This window comes from Anarhichas minor, unplaced genomic scaffold (genome assembly GCF_050575085.1).
Source record: "Anarhichas minor isolate MPS153535 unplaced genomic scaffold, ASM5057508v1 ptg000026l, whole genome shotgun sequence".
NCBI lineage: Eukaryota > Metazoa > Chordata > Actinopteri > Perciformes > Anarhichadidae > Anarhichas > Anarhichas minor.
Genome location: NW_027466472.1, coordinates 15,758,366 through 15,778,916, shown reverse-complemented (window position 1 = coordinate 15,778,916; position 20,551 = coordinate 15,758,366). Strand labels below are relative to the sequence as shown.

Genomic DNA, 20,551 nt, shown 5'->3' with positions numbered 1-20,551 from the left:
TGGAAAGACTCATAAAACAATGTTTCACAATGCAAAACAGAAGAATCAAACAGTGCTTGTGATATTCTGTGGCGATAGATCAACACATTAGATCAACGCAACACATTTTGATTCTGTCTCGTTATCAGGCCGCAAACAGACTGCATAACATCAGACAGCAGACTATGGGGACAAGGAAACATAAAGCCTTTTTTTTCTTGATTGCTTTGGCACCATTTTAAAAAAGGGCTCATTTTGTCAAGACACTACGCACAATTCACACAACCCCACGCACCAGTAGCAGAACACCTCAGATATTTTGCAAAATTAGAAACACTAAAAAACATTTTTGTCACCATAAGGCACACACATGATTCATACGATCTGATTGTGTTTGAACCAGTTACACACTGCTGTGCTCAATCTAAAACCCTTTTGACAATTTTACTTTTCTAATGATATAGTCCAGGTTGGACCATGGTCCTCTATCTGGTGCTGCTTTACAGGCCTCTACGTGGAGGGTGAGGGGGAGAGATACAGCACGAGGAAGGATAGATACCCGTTAGTTGTAGCATCAGAATCAGGATCTCTCATCTTCCATTCAACACACATGCATTTTCATGAATGTGCTGAGATATTGTATCTTCTGCTGACAATATGTCAATTTATGTTCACAATATATTGACTTATCTATCTATCTAGCTCTTATGCAGTTTGAAGTTCAGACAATCTGCTGCGCTTCATGAGTTGTTCGTATAGAGGCAGCTCTTTTTCTGATTGTGGATATTTTTTATCTGTTTTATGGTGTTTATTTTGATATATTGTATTAAAGCTTCAGTTTGAATTCATATCTTTCTGAGGTTCCCTGTTTTATTTTGTCCCTCACCTCTCCCTCTCGTTTCAGATATCTTCACTTCCTGAACCTTGTGTGTTTCCAGCCAGTGTGATCACCTTTCCCCGCCCTGATCAGCTTCACCTGTTCCCAATCAATCTCCTCCTCCTCCTCCTCCCTGGATTATTTAGTCTGTGTGCTCCCCTTTGTCTGTGCTGTTCTGACCTCTACATTAACAGTGACCATTTGTAAACATCTAGTCTCAGAGTTGGAGTCTTCTATAAACAATGATTCTAAATTGTCAGGCAACAATTTTTAATTAAATGAATATAAAATATATATAGCCAAAATGAAAAAAAGTAGTGGGGAAAAAAACAGAAGCTGGTGTCAACAACTAATAAACATAAACTTTAAAAAAAATACAGTACATCCAAGTGAAAGTGCAATTTACTGTATATAGAGAGATGTTTTGGAGTTTTGTTTGTTTTACCCTGGCTCTTATAAAGATGACATTTAGTTTCAGTTAATTTATACTTGGAAAGAAAACATGTAGCTTGTCTTCTGTGCAAAGAATACAATTGTCTAATATCATAGTGTTGAATATTAAATACATATACAAGGGTGTAGATATGGAAAAGACAAACGGTATGTTCATTTTTAAATAGTTCTTATGCTTCGTTATAATAGTATATATTTTATCAATTATATTATACAAGTACAACTGTTACGGTTACCACATATTTTCTGTATCTACATGTGGAACTAATCTGCGGGTGACGGCTCACGTGACCGCAGTTGTCTTACGGAGCTAAAGAAGTTAGCATGCTAACAGGAAGTAGACGGACCGGAACGTAACTTAGCAACACAGCGCAGGTCAGAGTGAGCACAACGTTTTTAACGGAGTTTATCTGGAAGAAACAATTCTGTGGTTTAGTAAAAATGTCTAAAGACCAAATACTGAGATCTGTAGTCAGCCAGCGACTAACTGCGGCTGGTGAAGACGTATTTGGTATGTTTGAAGGAAAGATAGCAGAGCTCGAGGAGGAACTTTCTCGTACTAAAGAGGTGCACGCGCGACAACGGAAACTACTGAACGCTGTTGTCAACCCGGAAGTCCAGAAACAAAGAGCAGGTTGGTTCACTTTGTTTCGTCTCTCAGTTTTCAAACACTGTTCATGCTCCGGCTGCTAACTTTTTAATGTAGGTTGGAGTGAGATTCGGTTGCAATGAATCTTCTTATTCTGACCTGTTCTCTCAGCTTCTATATGACTGATAATATTTAAATAAATATCAAAAGTAGTTTGTTCTCTTTGATAACACCACGTGGATTTTGCAGCTTATTGAATTCTAAAATGGTTCATATGTTCATGGTCACATAAGTCAACCTTGACCTATAGGTTCCTGAGAGCAGTTGGAGGGCCGGTGTTAGGGTTTAACCAGGGACCCTGTTAACTGGCGACCTTCAGTCGAATGCGTCTGTTGTCGTAGTTACGGCAGCTGTTGAAACAGGAAGAGAGCACGTTGCTCTTCCTTTTGAAATAATAAAGTTGGTAAAAAAGGTCTCGGGATCACCTCTCTGCTGTTTGCAGATGATGTGGTCCTGTTGGCCTCGGATCGTGACCTCCAGCATGGGGCGGTTTGCAGCCGAGTGTGAAGCGGCGGGGATGAGAGTTAGCACCTCCAAATCTGAGGCCATGGTGCTCTGCCGGAAACCGGTGGATTGCTCCGTCCAGGTGGGGACGGACTGCCTACTGCAAGCGAAGGAGTTCAAGTATCTCGGGGTCTTCTTCATGAGTGAGGGTAAGATGGAATGAGTGAGGGTAAGATGGAGCGGGAGATCGACAGGCGGATCGGTGCGGCTGCAGCAGTAAAGCAGGCGCTGCACCGGACCGTCTTCGGGAAGAGGGAGCTGAGCCGGAAGGCAAAGCTCTTAATTCACCGGTCGGTCTACGTTCCGACCCTCACCTATGGTCACCAACTCATGACCGAAAGGACAAGGTCGCGGCTACAAGCGGCCTAAATGAGTTTCCTCCGTAGGGTGGCTGGGCTCAGCCTTGGAGCTCGGACATCAGGAGGGGATTTTGTTTTGTTTTGTTTTATTTTATTTGGGAGAAACCTGCATGCCAGGAGAAAACCCACGGGAGGGTGGATGAAGGAAGGGGAGATGAAGGAGGGAGGGTGAAGGGGGGAGAAAGATGTAGCTAGTGATTTCCAGCCCACAGTCCACCTTTCTGTCGCCGTCTTCTTCTTATGCATACAGCTGAAGAACCTTGTCTCTTTCTTCTCGTCCTTCACTTTCTTTTTCATCTCAGCTTTGTCCTCCTTGTCTTTCTTCTTCATCTCCTTCTCCTGCATTTTCCTTCTGTCAGTCTGTTTGTCCATCCTTTTGAAGAAGAATCCTCTCCTCTTCTTCTCTACTGTCAGATGTCCTGCAGGACCTTGTTATCCTCCTTTACTGTTGGATGATTGTCTCCTGGCTCTGTTGTGTCTCTGCCAACAGTTCGGTCTTAGCCAGCTCCTAGATCGTCCAGACCTTTGTTGGCTAATTGCAAATCTGTTATTTTGGATTCCCAGATCTAGTCTCTCAAGTCCAGGACTTGGTTGTTCTTTTCCACCACACTGTCGTAGACTTCCTTCGAGGCCTCATCGTTCTGGACAAGTTCAGCTTCTTTGGTGACGAGCAGGTTTTGAGACTCTTTGAGCTTCTGTGAGAGACTCTCGTTCTTCTTGCTGAGATCAAGGAGTTGGTGGTTTTGCTCAGAGAGTTTTGCCTCATATACACCTATGATGAACGTCCACGGTTACGTTGTGGCTGTTTCTGAAGGTTATATCCACTGTTTCTACGGTGGCAGGTTTACGTACATTAGTCAACTATAACTGCCCACATGATCAAATCTCAGCCGGACTTTATGGAGGAATACTTCTTAACAATGTTGGGTAGTGCCACACTTTTTTGCCATGTAAACTATTGATGACCTCATTGCTGCTGGTGCGTTGTGTCTTTATGATTTGTGTCGGCATGTCTGTTTGGTAGCTGTGCACAGGGAGTGTAAGAGGGAATGATGGCAGGGAAAAAAAGTGTATATAAAGGAGACTATTTGCTCAAGACTAAAATGTCTTTATAACGTCTCTGTGTGTGTTTACTGTTTTCTTGCAGACCTCCAGCAGCCGTTGGTCGTTAAAGAAGAGGTTCCCCCTCAGCAACAGGAGTGGAGCGCCAGTCTGAAACAGGAGGACTCGGAGCCCCCACACGCAAAGAGGAACAGGAGGAACAGGAGGACCCAGCCCCCACACGTTAAAGGAGAACAGGAGGACCCAGCCCCCACACATTAAAGAGGAACTCTGCACCAGTCAGGAGGGAGAGCAGCTCCAAGGGCTGGAGGATGTCAAATTCTCATTCACTCCTGTGAAGAGTGATATGTAGCTCTGGAAATAATGATCAGAATGTCAACAAATTTGAACTGGATGTTCACAGCCAGTTATTGCATCAAATAAAGCAAATGTTTCATCAACACCGTTGTTCATTTTTGAAATGCATACAGTTAAACAAACATTAACTGTAAGCGGAAAGTGAATAGGAAACTAAAAATCCAAAAGCCATGTTTCTCCACATTATCATAGTAAGGAGACTGATACTGATCACAAAAGAAAGTCATTGATACCAAAGACTGTCATCTTATCATAAAAGTAGGTTGTCTGATTATTCACTTCACCCTCTGATGTCACCAGCCCCTAACGGGGAACTAGTGCAGCCTGCACTTCAAACTGACACATGGGGCCCTATAGATTAAACCTAAGAACAGGTTATAATATAAATATCTATATGGTAATACATCTTTCTGTACGGACAGCCTTTCTTTATGCTATGTCATCTTTGAATAACTCATATGATGATACTGTGAGCCTACAAGCTGCATGAAACAATATTTTTACATGATTTAATTGAAAACTTTGAATTAATGAATTGGAAAAATCAAAGATTAATCATAAATTTAAATGTGTGTATATGTATATCATTCTAGACAAACACTCATATGTATAGTATATTATATATAAAGCTATAAAGACATTTAGCTTTCTATTTATCATTCCTACTTTTAAGATTTAGTATCTCAGTAGGATACAATAAATAAGGTGATATTCTTCATACTATTTTAGCTAGCTGGTTCCCTGCTGACCGTATATCAACAGTAAACCACTGTAGACTGCATTGTAAATATCTCTAATGATGTGCTTTATTTTATGATACTAATCAGGGAAACATCAAGAATTTAACATTCAAACCTTTGATCAATTCACCCAGTAACATCTTTTGTTTCCATTCGTGTTAGCGATACCCACCACATGTTAGTGTTCGAGTTGAACACTTATATATATACTTTTAAATGTATCATGATTTTTTATTCTGTTTTTCATCTTAGGATGTTGTTTCCATACACTGTATATAATAGAGCTTGTTACACTTGTCATTTTCTTGTAGCTGCCACCACATACGTCTCACATCCTTCAGCCTCTGGATGAGACTAATTATTATGCTGATTAACGGTTAATTAATCACAGGTGGTTTCTAACATTTTTGTCACCATAAGGCACACACATGATTCATACTATCTGATTGTGTTTGAACCAGTTACACACTGCTGTGCTCAATCTAAAACCCTTTTAACTATTTTACTTTTCTAATGATATAGTCAAGGTTTGATGTTTTTCAGAGATATGTGTCACGGTCTTGGGTTTGGTTTAGTTGGTTTCCTGTTTTATTTTGAATGTCCCTGCCTCGTGTCGCCTGTGTTCACTTCACTTCCTGTCTTTGTGTGTGTGTTTTCCCGCCTGCATGATTGTCTGCCCCGCCCCTGATTAAACCCTTCTGTGTCTAATCACCTGCACCCCCCCCCCCCCCCCCCCCCCAGTGTATTTAAACCCTTTGTGTCCTTTGTCTCAGTGTCAGTTCATCTGTTGTGTTACGTGCTCTGTAGCTGCCCTGTGTTGCTCCATGTCCTGCTCTGCTCTTTCCTGTTTTGCCCGTTACTTGTTTTTCCCTTGGATTTTTTATTACACATTTTTGGACTTCCGTGCTCTGCAAGCTTTGTGTTGAACATTTTTCTTTATAATTAAAATCACCATTATTCATCCCTCTGTTCCCCCGTGTCTCTCTGCGTTTAGGTCCATCCTCTGCTACCATTTTCGCCCACCTTGTGACACATTGTCTGAATTAAGTTCATGAATATTGAATGACGAAACACAAGACCAGTACAGCACACTGATGAAAATATTATATTATATATTTTTCTCTCCACATTGTAAAATCAGACAACACAGCCATGCATTTCCAAAGGTTGCATTTTGTTTTGAAAATCAGAACAGAAATACAATTTAGTGCACAAACAACACAACAAACAAACAAAAAAGCATAAATTACTTGCATTTAATTGCTAATACACGTTTTTGAGGGGTTTACATCCCAAAAATTGGGTGCAAATCAGAATATGTGTTTAGAGTTTTCTAAACTTGTGCAAAGGTTTTCCTCTCTGAGTGTCAGATTAAATCATTGTGCTCTATGTGTCATTTTAGTGTATTAGCAATCGAAAGAAAAAGCTAGAATTATGACACGAATTACACACACAAATGACAAATCAAATACATTATGTTATCTTCTATTGTTATTATCTCTGCCAGGAAGACGATGGATCAGTTGTGCATGTGCGTAAGTCTGAGTGAGTGAGTGAGCATACTGTTGGTGCATAAGTAGTGTTTAGATGGGGAGTGGTTGTTACAGACACACCTACACCTGGTGAAATCTGCACTCTGCTGAGTGCAGATTTCTAGTTTATTACATGGAACGAAATTACATAAAAACCCAAAATACAAAGACACATTATTAATACCATAAGCAATATGATTTAGAGGGGTCCTGGCCAACTTGATATCCACTTTGGTGAGCAGGAATGAAGCACAACTGGTGGCAGTTTATTCACTTCATCCCTATAGTTTGGATAAGCATCTGTACTCACTTTTGTTATAGCCTCCTTTTCTGCAAAGGAAAAAGACACAAAACATGAATAATCCATCTGTCAAAAATCAAAAACAGTAAGCAGCTTGTTCACAGTGTTGCTTTCCTTCCTCGGGTAGAGTTCTGTGTAACTGCTGCAGCTCCTCGGGCAGCAGAGACTTGATCATATTTGTGACATTAGTGACTCTCTTTCCACAAAACCTGTCGTAGTTTGTCAAATCTGATCTTTTTTGCTGAGTGTGTCTCTGCACAACAGTTGGAACTGCAACACACGAGATAATGAATGGATAGAAAGCATTAGCTTGGGGAATTGCAAGCACTCTTTGCTGTGTTAACATTAACATATTTTTTGGGCATATACTACCTATACCACGACGTGCCACGTTAGGCTCTGTGCAGCTGTAGAGAGAGTAGTTGCCCAGCAGTTCAAGCCTTTGCTTTGGCTGGCGATAATTGTCCCTCATTTCAGTATCAGTAGAAAGCAGCATTTCAGGCCTGCTGTACCGGGGTGCAAGTCTTCCTTCTCCTTTATTAATAAGATCATGTCCTGTCAAATAAGTACCACAACAAAAGAAAAGTAGAGAGACATTTTATGACTGTTTCATTTGGAAGCTCCTGAATGTCAGTCGTCCAGCTGTTCTGACATGCTTTCACATACACAAGACTGAACCAACAGACTTGTCATACCTTGAGGCATCCCCATGTAGTCACATCTGTAGATGGAGCTGTACTGTGCTGTCAGGGCCTCACGGATCTCCCCCTCAGATGGGGGACATTTCCAAGGGAAGCCGACGTACTCAGAGTTTTGTGCGGCATCCCTAGGCAGCCTCCACTTCATGAAGGACTCGATGTGGAGAAGAAAAACAACTTGATTAAAAGGTTACGATACACAGCGAGAGGTCAAGCATGGCATTCAGCTATAAATGTAAAATTGAGGCTAACGCAGCTTAAATACCAACCTGACTGGGATGCGGGTTGTTTCTCCTCTGCCCCGAAGATGTTCCTGTGCGAATGCATTCAGGTTTACAGGGTGGCTTCCAGCTAAAATCCTTGTTGTACACTGTTGAACTAAAAGGTCCAGACTGTGAATAGGAGTCTATAAATGAAGTTGACGTTGGGCTCCTGCAAACGCATCAACATACAATTACACACACAGAGAAACAAACATATTCTGTATGCCTATTCTTCACCAGGAGCCTTTAAATAGAACTTACACCAGAATCTCTGCAGCCGACTTTGGCCGGTAGACGAATTGTCTTCTATTAGATGTTTGATATGGATCCCACCACTGTTTGCCCTCTATAGAAAAATATACCATTAGAATCCAACCCTGAATTATTGATATGTTCGGTGTCATTTCGAGCTACAGACAATGAGTTGGGTGCACAATGAAGATTGAAAAAAAAAAAACAGTAAATCATTCAAGCAAATAACTAATATGCAAATGTTAGAAATGCTATGTACACCTCTGTATTGTGACCCTTTTTTTTTAGCTTGACTATTTTATTTTTGACTGGTGTTCAGCTGAGGGGGACAAGAACAGGATTTTGGAAAGTAACGCGGTCATATCCCCGTCCCAGTGAAAATAACGCCCTTGGTGACATTCACAACAGGTATGAACCAAAATGACCCCAAAGCGAGATAGCATGAATAGGGAAATTAAATGTGACATTTCTACATTAATAATTACAATGCTGTAAGTATTGTGAATAATAATAAGACATGACTCTGCAACGCTCAAAAATAACAATTCCAACTAGAAATACATTATAATGTACCAGTCTATCATTTAGCTTAATTACACGACATAATGAGATGAACATATTATATAACAGTACATGTAATACAAATGCAAGAAAGTAATAAGATGACTGCTATAACAATAAACTATAACAACAATTAAAATGATTAAGTAACTTTCAAGTTAGTTAACAAGATTCAATCTCCAAGGCTGTCCTTGGTATAACATTACCTTTGGTTGCCATTGTTGACCACTGTTTTGGAATCTTGTGCTATGGTTGTTTTCAGTATAATGAAAATCTTTCCGTTTCCATTTCTTTCAATTCATTTGTGGTTTGCCAAAAAGCGTTAGGTATTGTTTTGATCTAAGCAGAGGCAGAGCTGACCCCAGAAGAATGTCTCTAGGTGCTGTGGTTATGGAGACCTACGACATGGCCACAGTGAGCTGCTCAGCAGGGGAGATGTTGCATTAAAAATTCAACATGGCCATATGCCTTATTTATATCCGTTACCGACAGTGGTGCAAAATAGGTATGTTTAGTCAAGTAATTTAATTTAGTGCTATAATATCCAACAATGACATGTATTGTATATGACCCCTATAATTACTGGTTACGCAGCAGATACACATTTTATTTAGGCCTACAAAACCAACAATTATTTTATGAAATGATTTGTAGGCCCCATATAAACTACTACAAATGTCCCTCAATCCCCTCCTTTATTTGAGGAAACTCGTCTATTTGCAATTCATGATGCAGAGAGCTCACAAGAAATTCAGAGAAGGAAGTCCTCCAGATGACTTATACACCTATTTGATAACTGTGTGGTTGAGTCGAGAGTGAATTTTGAAAATGCTCTAAATTATAGTTATGTATTTGATACTTTATAGTTTGTTGACAATATTAATCTACATTTACCTAAGTGTAGGACATGTTTACTTAAGTAAACAATATAATGGGTAATTATTCCACCAAACAAGTCTGCACTTTTCAACCACAACTTTACTCTAAGTCTAAGGCATGTGCAATAATACACCACAAAAAAATATTCTGTCTGTATATATTGTATTTTTAGTTATATTTTAGTTATTGTAGATTTTTTACTTTGTTAATATTCTTTAATGTTTATTACTTATTTACTTGTTTATAATACTTGTTTTGATCCTGTTTGCACTATCCACTATGCTGCTGTAATCCTGTACATTTCCCCGCTGCGGCACTAATAAAGGATTCTTTTATTTTAACGTTACTTGATTGCTTTTTTTTTGCCTTCACTAAAAGAAATGCGATGGAGGTTTGATATTCAAGTTTAGCGCCATCATCGCTAGTTTTTTTTAACCAACTGTACAACAAGCAGGACCGAGACAGTGAGTGTCCAATAAGATACTCCAAGGAGTTTACGGCAGCCAATGTCCGACAGCCGGAGCCCGACACACAGGCACAGAGGCATCCTTCTCACAGCCGAAGGACCGCGCATTAGCGCTGCTTTTCCTCCCTTTGTTTGAGACGTACCGACGCAAAGATGGCTTCATATAGCGCTGTAGTAGGGGTAAGCATGATCCATGTTAACTTATTACACACAGCAACTTGTGTGGAACTGTTGTGAATGAAACCGTGGGCTGCGGTCAGTTTTGCACAGTATACATCTGCGTATAACCTTGCAAATTTAGTTGCATGACGGAGCTGGATAGGATGCTAACACAATAGCAAGTTTTTGCTCATGTTAAATACAGTCGTGCTACTTAAGATACCTTCGCTGACATAACCTTCGGCCATGTGTAATAACCCATACCAGGTTCGATGTATATCACCCGATGACCAAGCCAACTATTACGTCTGGGTTATCGTGACGTCCGCTAATGTGTTGCGAGCGACTCATAACGGTAGCTAGCCTGCTACGTTCGCTACGCTAGCCCTGTAATGGAGGCTGAATGGTCTGGTCGTGTTGCTATGATAAAAGCTAACAGCGGCTAGAAGGTGAACGTAGGTTAATGGTGCTGAAGCAGCATCGGTACTGTGATGCAGGCGGAGCATCCTTCCTTTCCATTATTGCCACTTTTATTGACATTTGTAATCTATTAATCTGCAATATCCAGACACGCCACTGAGGTTAAACCGAGGCCCGTTTAGAGGCGCGTGGTGGCATACCGTTAGCCTTTGTTCGCAATCAAATCAGCCATTTTAATAATCGTCTCATGAAATTAGCAGTATGTCATGCCAGCTAAAGCTAGCTAGCCTAGCTAAAAGGCTATCGCCAATACCAATAGGACACAAAGCGAGAGCGGACCCACAGTGTCTAGCCTCTAGCGATCAGTAAAATACAGTGGAAGCTAATGCTAATCCAACGTTACTCATCTGCATGCTATTTGAATGGGAGGCGAACGTAACTAGATGATATCATCAACGCTCCGTTCTGTTTTCACGAACTCTACCAACGGCTATATCACCGTGCACACATGATGGAGATAAAGCACCACTAAACTCAATGCGTAGTTGAATATTAAAGTATGCATCATGTTGGCCTCTACATACAATGGGTTATTAGTCATCCCAGACACCCTCCTCCCACCACCCGATTTAAACAATAGATGGAACTGACAAAGCAAGAGGGGGACAATTGACTAGGGATATATTTAGATATAGCCACTGCTGCATGATGAGGCTTGGATGCATTTCTCTTAAAACATTTTTTTCTTTTCACATCTATTTAGCGGTCCAAGATGGCAAAGGATCCTAGGAAGCCGAAGGGCAGAATGTCCTCATATGCCTACTTTGTGCAAACATGCCGTGAGGAACACAAGAAGAAACATCCCGATGCCTCTGTCAACTTTGCAGAGTTTTCCAAGAAATGCTCTGAGAGATGGAAGGTGAAATACATTTCTCTCAATATCTATAATCATCGTCTTTTTTTATTTTTTATTCTCTGAATCCAATATTTTCTTTCAAGTAGCGTATGTCTTCTAGATTGTTTGAAACTGCTTTTTATCTTCCCAAAGACAATGTCACAGAAAGAGAAAGGCAAGTTTGAAGATATGGCCAAGCTAGACAAGGTGCGTTATGAGAGGGACATGAAGAATTACGATCCCCCCAAGGGCCAAAAGAAGAAACGGTACAAGGACCCCAATGCCCCCAAGAGACCACCGTATGTACCATTAAATAAAACTTTCTCCACACCAGTTATTTTTTCTGACAGTTGACAAGTGGATTATGATAACTTATCTGACACATTATTTTCCCCCACAGGTCTGCATTCTTCCTGTTCTGTGGAGACTTTCGCCCCAAGGTAAAAAGCGAGCATCCTGGTCTTACCATCGGGGACACAGCAAAGAAGCTGGGAGAGATGTGGAACGGCTCATCTGCAGAGAACAAGCAGCCGTATGAGAGGAAGGCGGCCAAGCTGAAGGAGAAATATGACAAGGTGAGAAGACAAAGCTGGCCTTGTTTCTGTGAAATTTGAAAAATCGCATTTTGCTGTTGTCTTTTTTACTTTGAAGCACGTAAAACTGTAGGTTCCTCTGTAGTGCTAAAAACACATTTGTTGCGCTCTCCATAGGATGTCGTTGCTTACCGCACAAAGGGCACAGTGGATTCAGCCTCTGCTGCTACAGCCGATGATGAGGAGGAAGAGGAGGAAGAAGAGGAGGAAGATGACGACGACGATGATGACGATGATGAGTAAACTGCATATGGATGGGAGTTTTGTTTATGCCATATAATTCTAATATACTCAATTCACCATCTTGAAACATAAGTCAGACTGAACAAGAACCTGTGTATATTTGATGTTTTTAAGATGTACAGTGTTATTCTCCTTTTCCTTTGTAAAGTTAACACTACATATCTTAAGTTTGAGATTTTTTTTAGTCGTAGTTCTTTATCCCCTGCCATATTATGTAACAATTTTGTAGGACAAAAGTCAGTATGAAAGTAACTAGTCTTTAGGTGTTACAACTCAAAAATTGATTTCTGAGTTGGTAGTCTATTTCTCTTTATTTTCAAAAAAAAAATAATATTTTTTTATGTGCTGTCCCAGTGTCTTTTTATTGTTCTTTGAATACCACTCTAATATCAAACACAGCTGTTGAAATTCAAGAATGTCTTCAATAAAGGTCGTTTTTTTTTAAAAAGAAGTTTGTTTTTCTCCATCTCAACATCTCCCAATGTATAACATGTAGCCTACTAAGTATTCACATAAACATTTCAAATATTCTGTGGTTTGACGTTTTTCATTTAATAAGTATAGCTGGTGGCTGCACAAGTGAATAAGTGCAAAGTTTAAGTCAACAGTATAGTAGAAAAAAAGATATTCTTAACAGAAATGAGATCAACTCGACAGCTTGGTTTTTACTGGAGCGAAGCAGCATCTGAGTATTATGGAATAACAATATATTATTACTATAATAATAGTTAGAATCACGATTAGAATGACTTTCAAATCACAGGCAAATGGCTGTGATTTGAAAAGATGTCATCAGTCGGTGCTCTGCAGGATTATATACATGTTATGCATATCTATTGCATAACAATAGATATGCAAAGCAGCGCTGCAAAAGTCTAGAAACATGAATATAAGATAGGATAGAAAAGAGCACAATAAAAATATTGCAAAACATGTTATATATCTTTCCTTTTTTTAAATAAAAGTGCTCTGCTTTGGAAATATGCAAATGTTTACAGTATGAGGTATAAATCACATGTACAATGTATGTTATCTAACCTGATTTGTGTCGGATCATATTTTAGGCTCCCTCTGCTCTATTTTGTTTTCCCCCAAATAACCTTGAAAAGTGAGATGTTGCAAATTGTACTGTGGTTTAGGGAACCTAAATCCAGAAGGTGGCGCCACGGTTAAGTAAACGGTTAAGAGGATATGCAGTTCAAAGTTCAAACCATAGTTAAATTGGTTATTGTGTCATGCCCACAGTGCTCAGTCCACATGGACTCATAGGACACAAAAACTGTTGCATTAGTCAGACATCAATTTAACTTGACATCTTAAACAAAGAACGTTTTCTTTTGTCCCAAACTCAACAAATGAAATCAGACAAAAAAGGTTGCCTCCCTAAAACGCTAACGGTTCTTAAAATCAATGAATCCTTCCTGTTTCTATAGCTAATGTTAATGCAAATGAACTGTTGCCTAAATTCAGCTTCACATGAGGTTCTGCACCAAACATACAACACATAGTGCATAAAATGTCCCCATATTATATTATTGAAAGGGTATAATTCAATCTGAGAAGACAAATAATAGTCATATTAAAGAATTAGTAGAGTTATTTTGTGACAAAAGGAAGATAAATCCAAACTGTTGGCTGAGTTATACTGGCCACATTTAAAAGAAATTAGGTGTTAGTGCGCCTATTCAAATCTCTCCTATGTGTCCAGAGAAACAGTCTCTGTGTGCACTACCCCAGTGAGACCCGGCAGAGACCTTTTGTGATCCTTTGCTGCGATAGAGTTCCCTCTGTGTGTAATTGGAGACAGTCTCACAGTCCCGGTGGCCTCACAGTCACTTGAAAGGGGGTTCACATGTCCATTTATCAGGCTTTTCTCAGCAGCGTTGACCTTTGCCATACAAAGGACTGTCCTCTTAAAAGTGTTAGCAAATATGAATGAGCGGGTCTCACAGAGAAACAGGCTTTCCTCCTCAGTGTTCCTGCAAGTAGAGAATATTAAGATTATAGCAGTTGGTTTTGTTTTAGGGGAAAAGCAGTGCTGATGGTCCAGTTATGTGTTATAGTAACAGCAATTCAGTAAACCATCAATGTAAAAGTACTTTGGCAATGCTTGTCATATACTCAAATTAATTGCTCCAAGAAAATGTAATTGAGTTTTAACATTCTGTGCCACAGTGTCATGTCAGCTCTCTGTTGAAAGCTGTGAATCAGAGCAGCAGTTTTCTTTTCTTTTCTCTCCTTTCACCCACTGAATGAACGCCCTGCAGCCTCTGAATGAATTCCTCATCTGACATGCAGCAAGAAAGGCTCCCTCTAGTCTAGGCCACATTACTGCAGGCAACTGTTCAAAGAGTCCATTTCAGCGCTACGTCGAGGAGCCTCTGTTCACGGTGAGAATACAAAACAGACTGATTCAGCAAAACATAGTATTATATATTATTACGCTTTTCTTTTTCACTTGCCAGAATTCATTTAACAAAGAAAGCAAAGACACGTGGACTAATTAATTTAAAGATTGCGAGGGACGCTTTCTTTTGTTATATATGTAACAACAACAACAACAAACTTTCAATCTGCTGCATTCTGGAGACCCAACAGAGTTTTTTCTCTGCTGCTGAATTAGCAAAGAATGACGTCAAAGGGGCGTGTCAGTCAGGATTACAAGCTGAGAAGATTGAGTAATCACTGTGGAGACAGCTTTTAAAGTTTTCCTTTTGTTGGACTTGTTTGGAGTTAATGCCGTGAAGTTTCTAGGATCTCACTTTTTAATGCCACGTCTGTTTTGTTTTGCTTATTTTCCCACTTGATTTCGCAAGTAAGAGGCACTCGTGAACTTTAGAATGGACTCTACTGTATACTGGAGAAAATACACAATTTTATTGTTTCATTTTCTGGTAAGTTGGTCTCTCAGCTCATGTGTTGCAGCAGTGAGAGATAACTTATTGCAATTTATGTTTTAACATATCAATCACTGTTTGAATTGATTAAGTATATACGTTTATGGTGCATTTAAATGCGTAGAATCTTTCTGTATAAATGCTTAAAAAGTTGCCTATTCTGACAAGACAAACAAGAGTCATTCCTTATTTTTTTCCATGGTTCCTCAGGTGTTTAATACTACTTCCTCACATGAACCTTCATCTGGAAATACAGTAAATGTGAGCAGTGAGAGACAGTTTGCTGATATCGTCTCAGGGCAGCATACGCCTTCCTCCTGGTATTATACATCTGTCGGCTTACACTCCCATAACAGATGGAGAACACAGATGGCTCTTTCCAAAACTTTTTATTCATTTGAAGTGAAAGAAGACACAGTACCAGGTTAGTCATCTGTGCAGCAAGGCCATGTAAATTAGGCACAAATGTATAATGTTAATTTATTGCATTATTGCTTTTTAAATGTTACAATTTAACCTGTAATTTTATATAATATCCTCATTTCGTTTTATTGGTCAGTAAGATTCTCATTTCGAATATCTATGAGAAATGATAGTTTAGGTCCTTCTGTTTTTGACAATGATATTGGCAAATGTTGTATTTTCATTTCACAGTCACTCGACCAGTGATTGTGCATTATCCATGTGTTGACAGGGACAGTTGTGGGAAAGTTGGAAATGGCGTTTGAGAGTCTCACGCCTATCACATACTCAGTGCAGGAGGATGATGGAGAGAACCTGTTCCTCCTCAGCCCCTTCTCAGGGGAGTTCCTATTATCCCGCAGCCTGGATTTCGAAGCACAAAGATTCTACATACTCACTGCGGCGGTGCAGCAGGGGGATTCACAGGGATCCAGTGTCAGGGTGTACTTCAATGTGTTAGATGTGAACGACAACCCCCCTGTTTTCAGTCAGGATACCTTTCCTGCGTCGCTGCTGGAAGACGCTCGGGTGGGCACTTGCTTCCTGTTCTTGAATGTGTCAGATGTCGATGATGGTAAGTGCAAGAGTACAATATAAATACGACATTCAGCAGATGCCACATTTGTTTGGCCCCTGTGGCATTTAAAGGCAAAGTAGAATCCACAGTCAGAAAGAACCCAAAAGGATCACAATGTTGCACAGCAACAGTGAATAAAATAAATACTTGTTTATGATGAGTGTGAAATGGCACATTTATTATTCACACATTTCTTAGCTCGACATGCCACATCTGGCAAGTCTAATCGAGACATGATCGCACATCTTCTCTATCTTTGTGTCATTTTATTTTCACATTTTCCAGTGAATTCCTATTCTTAGCCCCTTTATTTATTGCTAATGAATACTTTATTATTACAATGTTAGGACTTTGAAGAAGGGCCAGTCAAATGTGGTTGGTTTCTGTTGTCTGTACATATTGAAATATGCACTTAGCAGCAAACAGATATTAGTGCGTCATGAGCAAAATGCAACGTTTTGATCCTTGTTTTACACATAGCACACCAAGCCATTATGAGAAGGGCAATCCATCGTTTGTGGTAACATCATGTATCATCTTTTCCTCTCTGCCAGGTGACAATGGAGACTTGAAACTAAGGGTGGTTGGTGGAGATGAGGAGAAGGTGTTCTTCATAAACACAGCTGGCAGTTTGTGCCTGAACACAGAGTTAGACAGAGAGAGACAACCCCTCTACAATCTGACTGTGACGGCCAATGACTGTGTCCAGACTGTGTCTTCACAGTTCACCAGCACGGCGCATGTTATTGTGGTGGTTGATGATGTCAATGACAACGCTCCATTGTTTGTGTCAGCCAAAACAGTCAGTACACCAGAGGACACTGCACTTCATTCTGCTATCATGACTGTGCATGCTGAAGATGAAGACATTGGATCCAACGGGGAAGTTTTATATTATTTGAACAACACTTCCGGTGGCAAGTTTAGCATCGATAACAGGAGTGGAAAAATATACCTGGAGGAGGCATTGGACAGAGAACAGGTAGACACCCTGATTATTTCTGTAACAGCCGCTGATGAAGGCTCACCCAGAATGGCAACCATTATGAATCTCACGGTGCACGTTGAGGATGCTAATGACCATGATCCCGAGTTCTCTCGAAGCACCTACAGCTTGACAATCAGGGAGGACATCTCTAGAGGAACGAGCCTATTCCAGGTTCAGGCTCTGGATCGAGACATCGGGACAAATGGACAAGTTGGGTACGTGCTGACCCAGGAGAGTCCGTTTGTGGTGGACGCGGTTCGAGGTGTCATCACAGCCATGGACAAACTGGACAGGGAGAAGGATTCAAACTACACCTTAATCATAACAGCTGTAGACAAGGGGAATATACACAGATCTGCCACTGCTACTATCAGTATTACAGTGTTGGATGTTAATGACTTTGCGCCCCTCTTTACTCCACAAACACTGACCATGCATGTAACAGAGAACGATGAGGACCCCGCTCAGCTCACACGTCAGGTGCTGCTGGTTCATGTTAATCGAAGACTTCATTGAATGTTGATTCCAAAATGTTAATATTGTCTTTTTTTTAACCAGGTATCAGCTTTGGATGAAGATTTAGGTGCCAACAGCCAGCTGACCTATTTTTTACAGAAAGGAAATAGCGACGGTTTGTTCTCCATCTCTCCCAGTGGCACGTTTCAAATTTTACACAGCCTGGACAGAGAGAGGGAATCATCTTACTTTGTCAACATCGTTGCTGTTGATTCAGGTGATTCAGGCCAACGTTAAATGTGATAACTTTATAAAGTGCTGTTCTGTAATCTTTTTTCAACTCTCAGAGTCAGTTCAACCAGTTTGATAAACCATTATTTACTTTGTCATGTGAAGGGTTGATGCCTCTAACAGGAACTCTCACCATACACGTCATAGTGGATGATGTCAATGATAACCGTCCAGAGTTTACTCAGGAAGTCTACAACACCATAGTGTCTGAGGACAGCCCCACAGGCACCGTGTTTGCCATGATAACTGCATCTGACGTTGACGAGGGAGTCAGTGGGGAAATAAGGTAACACGTCTATAATACAAACTTAAAATACTGCTAAAGCTAGGTTCATCATGTTTCTAGTGGTGCAGCATTAGGATTACCATTTCTCACTGTAGTCTCAGTGTATTTGCATAATATGCTGAACAAGAGCAACTGGAAATCTCTCTCTCTCAATATATACATTGTAATGATTTATTCTTAATCCCAGTTCACTGATAGACTATTACATCCTTTGACCCTCCTTTAGGTATTCCATGGAGAACCTTGATGTGCCTTTTGACATCGAAGAAACATCTGGAGAGTTGTTTACAACCGATGTCCTGGACAGGGAGACAGTAGCCATTTACAGGTTGATGGTGATTGGCAGTGATGGGCATCCGACTCAGCCTCTGTCAAGCTCAGTGCTTGTTTCTGTTCTCATTGGAGATATTAACGACCACTGGCCCCAGTTTATGTACAGCCCCTATGTGGCCTATGTGCCCACCGAGATGGCTCCAGGTGAGAGTTTTTACTTCCACTTGACAGTTATGTATTTCATCCTGGATAACATGGACCTGACAGGATGAAGATTTTTATTTTATGTTTTTTTTGTCCTACAGGCTCAGTTGTTTGTGCAGTAAGAGCAACAGATGGAGATACTGAAATGAACGCAGAACTGCATTTTTTGTTGTATGGACAAAGTTCAGATCTGTTTTCCATCCATCCACACAGCGGCACTGTATTTGCTTCAAGTGCTTTCTGGAGAACGGAAGATATCATTGTCAGTGTACATGTGGAAGATGCTGGAGAAAATCCCAAATTTGACATCACTACTATCAGCGTCCGGTTTCACAACGCCTCTGAGTTTCCAGAGGTGACTGTGGATGTTCTGAGTGATTTCCTCTCTGAGGACGAGCCAGTGGGAACATTAGTTGCGGTTGTCTCTGCGGCGAGCGCCAGAGCTGATCCAGTCTCCTTTTATCTCGCTTCTGGAAACTTTGAAGACATGTTTCATGTGGAGCAGTTGAGTGGAGCGTTGACCGTGGAGAACCCTCTGGATTATGAAAGCAAAGAGGAACTTACCTTGTTGATAGAAGCCAGAGACTCCGGCTCGCCTCCTTTCTCATCATTTGCAGAAATTCACATAAACATCAGTGATGTAAATGATAACCTCCCTCAGTTCACCCAAGCTGAGTACAGGTGTGAGGTTTTGGAGAACTCCCCGCCATCCTGGGTTTGTGATGTTCTCGCCATTGACGCTGACTCAGGCAGCTACGGCACAGTGCAGTACACTATTACAGAAGGAAACACTGATAGTTTTTTCACAATTGACCCTGAAAATGGTTTACTGAGCACCACTGCAAATTTAGACAGAGAAAATACCCCTGAATTCAATTTAACGGTTGAAGCTGCAGAGCTAAACAACCCTCTTTATAAAGACACAGCAACGGTTATTGTTGTTGTTTTAGACAGAAATGACAACGCACCTCGTTTTTCACAGATTTTTCTCACAGAGGTGCCTGAAGATTCCCTTGTTGGACACACGATTATACAAGTCACCTCAACTGATGACGATTCTGGTGCCAATGCAGTAATAAATTACTCCATAATTGATCCAAGTGATGATCTGCCATTTAATATTGACTTCACCACTGGCGTCATAACTGTTAAAAGACGTCTGGACAGGGAGATGCACGATCATTACATCTTGAAGGTAAACGCAAATGATTCAGCATGGAGCATTAGCACCGACGTCACTATAGTCATTGCAGATGTCAATGATAATAGACCAGTATTTTCTGATCATTTCTACAGCGTTGTCCTCCCTGAAACACAAGGTAAAGAGGTGTTTGTCATGCAGGTTCTTGCTTTAGATGCAGACATAGGGCAAAACAGTAAGGTTTTGCATGTTATTGAACCTCAAAATGAGCAGTTTTGGGTGAACGCATCCTCTGGTGAGATCTATACAAAGCAGCCATTGACGTTACATAATACTGCTTTTCAAATCTACCAGTTTACGGTTATTGCATTTGATTGTGGCAGTGTTCCTCTGTACAGTAACACCACTGTCACAGTGAGATTAGAACCATATAACTACTATCCACCGATGTTTTTACCTTTCCAGCCTCTGATTGCTATCCCGTATCACATGGATGTTGGTACTGAGGTGGTTCAGTTCACAGCAATAGATCAGGATGTCAGCAACACCAGCGTTGGTATCGAATATGTTTTCAATGGAGGCAATGCATCTGATTTCTTCTGTATCCAAGTCGACAATGGAAAGGTGATGTTAAATCAGAGTTTGATAGAGAGCGTAAATTTGTTTTTCACAGTATCAGTTATTGCAAAAGATCAGGGCACCCCCTCTTTGTCATCACAGACTGAAATCACTTT

General features: G+C 40.6%; 2 protein-coding genes across 4 annotated transcripts; one reads left to right on the top strand and one right to left on the bottom strand.

Moving 5' to 3' along the window:
• Nucleotides 1-6,763: 6,763 nt before the first annotated feature.
• Nucleotides 6,764-10,934, bottom strand: tex26 (testis expressed 26). Of its 3 annotated transcripts, XM_076100303.1 has the most exons (6): nucleotides 8,794-10,934; nucleotides 8,036-8,120; nucleotides 7,781-7,943; nucleotides 7,509-7,665; nucleotides 7,186-7,368; nucleotides 6,764-7,083 (listed from the first exon to the last, which is right to left on the bottom strand). In XM_076100303.1, exons 1-6 carry the CDS (start codon nucleotides 8,804-8,806, stop codon nucleotides 6,890-6,892), a joined length of 795 nt encoding a protein of 264 aa, XP_075956418.1. In that variant the 5' UTR covers nucleotides 8,807-10,934; the 3' UTR covers nucleotides 6,764-6,889. The 3 variants fall into 3 exon arrangements, with proteins under 3 accessions (XP_075956418.1, XP_075956416.1, XP_075956415.1); XM_076100301.1 differs by lacking the exon at nucleotides 8,794-10,934 and having other exon boundaries at nucleotides 8,036-8,782; XM_076100300.1 differs by lacking the exon at nucleotides 8,794-10,934 and having other exon boundaries at nucleotides 6,764-7,368; nucleotides 8,036-8,782.
• hmgb1b (high mobility group box 1b) lies at nucleotides 9,957-12,773 on the top strand. Its single transcript, XM_076100304.1, has 5 exons — nucleotides 9,957-10,112; nucleotides 11,275-11,430; nucleotides 11,560-11,705; nucleotides 11,807-11,981; nucleotides 12,117-12,773. Exons 1-5 carry the CDS (start codon nucleotides 10,086-10,088, stop codon nucleotides 12,240-12,242), a joined length of 630 nt encoding a protein of 209 aa, XP_075956419.1. The 5' UTR covers nucleotides 9,957-10,085; the 3' UTR covers nucleotides 12,243-12,773.
• The last annotated feature ends 7,778 nt before the right edge of the window (nucleotides 12,774-20,551 follow it).

Excerpts from the sequence above, each read along its gene's own strand:
- tex26 (XM_076100300.1), bottom strand. The coding sequence starts at position 8,178 with ATGACACCGAACATATCAATAATTCAGGGTTGGATTCTAATGGTATAT. Across the intron at positions 7,666-7,780 it reads ACAACCCGCATCCCAGTCAG|TCCTTCATGAAGTGGAGGCT; the intron begins GTTGGTATTTAA and ends CTCCACATCGAG. Across the intron at positions 7,369-7,508 it reads CTACATGGGGATGCCTCAAG|GACATGATCTTATTAATAAA; the intron begins GTATGACAAGTC and ends CTTATTTGACAG.
- hmgb1b (XM_076100304.1), top strand. The coding sequence starts at position 10,086 with ATGGCTTCATATAGCGCTGTAGTAGGG. Across the intron at positions 10,113-11,274 it reads CATATAGCGCTGTAGTAGGG|CGGTCCAAGATGGCAAAGGA; the intron begins GTAAGCATGATC and ends ACATCTATTTAG. Across the intron at positions 11,706-11,806 it reads AATGCCCCCAAGAGACCACC|GTCTGCATTCTTCCTGTTCT; the intron begins GTATGTACCATT and ends TTTCCCCCACAG.